A 3,269-nucleotide genomic window follows, 5' to 3' on the forward strand; every position below is an offset into this window, starting at 1 on the left:
GTGAGGGAAGAAGAGTCAGGTGATGTGGACGGATGCCAGCTGTGTCCGTGATTGCAGAGCTGACTTAAACTTAACTTGCAGAACAGGATATCTTCAACACTAAGGCGTGGCGACACCAAGAGACTTCAGGTAGCAACAGGATTACACATTTCTTGTTTCTTGTGTCTTAATTTTAAGTCAAATCTGATCTAATTCCAGATATTGTCAGTCATCGCATAACAGTGGAAATTCAGTGAGTTGACATATTGTTGATCATCTTTTATTCTTACAGAAACATGTTGACTTTTAGCATCAATTTAAAAAAAACTATTTGTAAAAGAGTTATCTTTTCATTTTTATAGGACCATTATATAGCAAAACCAAGAAAACCTACAGAGAATTACTTAAATTACACACCCTCGTAATCTTAGCCCACACTGAACAGTACTTGTTTTGTAAATGGAGAATCTGTGTGAGAGCAGTGCTGGATAATATCAGGTTCAAATCTTTCTAGTAATAAATGCACATGCTGCCACTTTGATTTGAAGACATACTTCAGCAAATCGATTTCCTTCTGGATCATAGGATCATGTGCACACATCACATGTCGATACAAGGGTGTTTAAACAACCATGTAATCAATGGATTCACAGGATAGCTCACATTTCCATAATTATTCTGTGAAACTACGTTTAGTCTCATTGAAAGAAATAAGAAAAGTATATTGATACAAATCAAAAGCGTAGAATAGTTCAATTAGACATGAGAGCCATAATAATGAAAGTACCCAGTACAGATATATTAACCTTAATAAACTTATTAATTTCTTCTCAATCTTTGTCATTATAGAAGAACTCCTGAATGAAGATTAAACTATGTTTATTTATTTATAAGAAATAATAAAATAAGCGTCTATTACAACCATAAATTGTTTTTTTCAAATGCTTTTCTTTCCATAATCTATCTGGTGTTCCTGCGTATTTTTTGAATCTGTCTTGTTGGGCTCTTCACGTCCACTGTTGACATTATCTGTGACGTTCCACTTGTCCCTGCTTGTCTCTCCTGTCTGCAGACACGGTCTGATTCCTACTCTGTTGCCACACCTTCCCTTTTCCACGCCGGCCTCCCGGCCTCACCCTCCCTCCTGCGTGCCTTTATGAGCCACTTCATCTCACTCCAGCTCTCCACACTTTACTTCCCCTCCTTGGTTCCTTTTGGCTCTTTACTTTGTTTTGGGGTTGTTTTTTTTTGTTCTTTTGGTGGATTTATTTGCTCCTCCTGAGTTGTATTCTGGACTCTCTCTGAAGAAACGTTGCCTGTTTGGGACTTTCCTCGTTGTGTTAACAGGAACACAGTCAGACACTGCCAAGGTATGAAAAACGTTTGAAAGAACAAAAATCAATCGATCTGATTAAATATTACAACCTAAATGCTGAGCTGTGCCCTGAATGAAGCATGCCATGCTGGTGATGTGTTTTAACCCTTTATGGTTCACCCATTGAAACACTTGAAACATGTCAGCCTCGGGTGTTATTGAGAGAAACCTTCTGACTTTTTTATAGAGAAAATAACCTTTATTTTCCATTTTTATGCAGTCAAGCCTTTAGGAATATGCAAAAAAACATTTGGTCATGTATTCTGTGACTACCGTGAACTACATATTGTACATTGGAAGAAATAAATGGAGAGGTTTCCAAATGCAATTTGCCTGATGCTGGGCAAACTGTGTGAAAAAAAACTTACAATATTTTAAACCATGGCCTAAAATCCTTTATATTTACATGCTGGATTGAAGCGTTTGAAAATGAATGTGGCAAAGATGTCCATTTCAGAACATTTCAAAATGAAATGATACGGAAAACACTCTCACAGTACACATATAACTTGTACTGAATCGTAGTTGGATTATATTAATACTCAGGGTTTCACACAGCACGTGGGATTGCTTCAGGGTGTGGTCAGACTTTTGGCACGTACACACATGTACAGCGGCGGATCTTGCTTTATCCTCCTTTCCAGGAAAAATCGACTCTTACTTCACTCAAACAGTAGGTATACCCTCTCTCTCAGTGGCACTCGTCATCATCCGGCTTCTGCCCTAGTTAAGTTTTACTAAGGATTGTAACTAGCTGTTTAGTAAAGTGAAACAAAACCTCACTTTGGTTTTTTTTGAATTCCAACTTCAGATGATCAGATACGCCTATCAGACGAACAGAAATCTCTACACAAGTTAGACAACAAGTCTCTGGACGGAGCCGTCAGTCACTTCAGCCTTTGTGAGTTGTGCAATGAGCCCCTGTAAAGTTTTCTCGTTGTTATTGTTCGGTAGAAACACATCTCAGCAGCCATGCCCTCGGAGCTTGAGGCCACCATGGAGTCACTCATCTTGGTGTTCCACCGTTACGCCTCTGAGGAAGGTGGATATTACACGGTGAGCCGGGACAAACTGAAGCAGCTGATGAAACACGAGCTTCCCGGCTACCTTCAGGTGAGCAGGCGCCGCCGAGTAAAGTAGTGGAGACCGAGGAGAGATGGAGCACTTTTGACTTTTCCTTTATTATCTCTGGCCTGTTGAAACCCAAATCCATTAGAATTGGATGTACAAGAGTCTGCTATTTATACAGGTGAAAATATATGGAGACTTGCTGGTCAAATGTATTTCAAATACAAATTATAACAGAAAATTCTATTTATTGAAGTTTAGTTATTAAAGATTAACATTTGAACAGACGTTAACTAGATGTGCAATTTTATTCAGGAGTAAAATTCGTTTCATCCGGTTAAGTTTGATTTGTTCTTAATCGTAGAAATTACAAGTGTTGCCGCTGTCCTCAGTCGCCGCTTCATATTCACATTATTTCTAAATTGAACAGAGTTCTTTGATATTTCACGATTTGTTTCAAAATGCAGTGTTTTTTCTGTGACTCCTGAACACAGGCGCAGAAGGACCCTGGAGTTATAGACAAGATGGTGAAGGACCTGGACTCCAGTGGGTGCGGTCAGATCAACTTTGAGCAGTTTTTTGGCCTGATCGCCGGGTTTTCTGTCGCCTGCGAGAAAGCCTATCAGATGAAACTGAGGAAGACACAAAAGAAGTGAAACGCAACAATGAAGAGAAGCCCAATGCGTCGTCTGGCCTTCATGAAGAGAGTTTGGTCCACATAACTCCAGGCATCCCCTCCTGGCTGTCTCGGCTCTGTCTTCTCTGATTTCATCGTAAACCCTCTTCACACTTAAAATAAACTGAACAGATGAAGCAGACGTTGTGGAGCTGAGTGAAGTTTGTTGCG

At 39.7% G+C, this 3,269-nt stretch overlaps 1 protein-coding gene across 3 annotated transcripts in view; it reads left to right on the forward strand.

Moving 5' to 3' along the window:
* The first annotated feature begins 1,113 nt into the window (after nucleotides 1-1,113).
* Nucleotides 1,114-3,269, forward strand: part of LOC308122477 (protein S100-A1-like) — a 2,229-nt gene continuing 73 nt past the window's right edge. The window contains exons 1-3 of one of the 3 annotated variants that reach the window (XM_080484294.1): nucleotides 1,114-1,349; nucleotides 2,309-2,467; nucleotides 2,917-3,269. The exon at nucleotides 2,917-3,269 is cut by the window's right edge and continues 73 nt beyond it. In XM_080484294.1, coding sequence (XP_080340420.1) covers nucleotides 2,327-2,467; nucleotides 2,917-3,078 — 303 coding nt within the window. In that variant the 5' untranslated portion in view covers nucleotides 1,114-1,349; nucleotides 2,309-2,326 and the 3' untranslated portion in view covers nucleotides 3,079-3,269. Of the gene's footprint in view, nucleotides 1,350-1,912; nucleotides 2,028-2,165; nucleotides 2,468-2,916 lie in introns of those variants that run through there. The other 2 variants (XM_080484296.1, XM_080484295.1) reach the window with 2 other exon arrangements.

Source organism: Lipophrys pholis (genome assembly GCF_963383615.2).
Source record: "Lipophrys pholis genome assembly, chromosome: 17".
In the NCBI taxonomy this organism is placed as follows: domain Eukaryota; kingdom Metazoa; phylum Chordata; class Actinopteri; order Blenniiformes; family Blenniidae; genus Lipophrys; species Lipophrys pholis.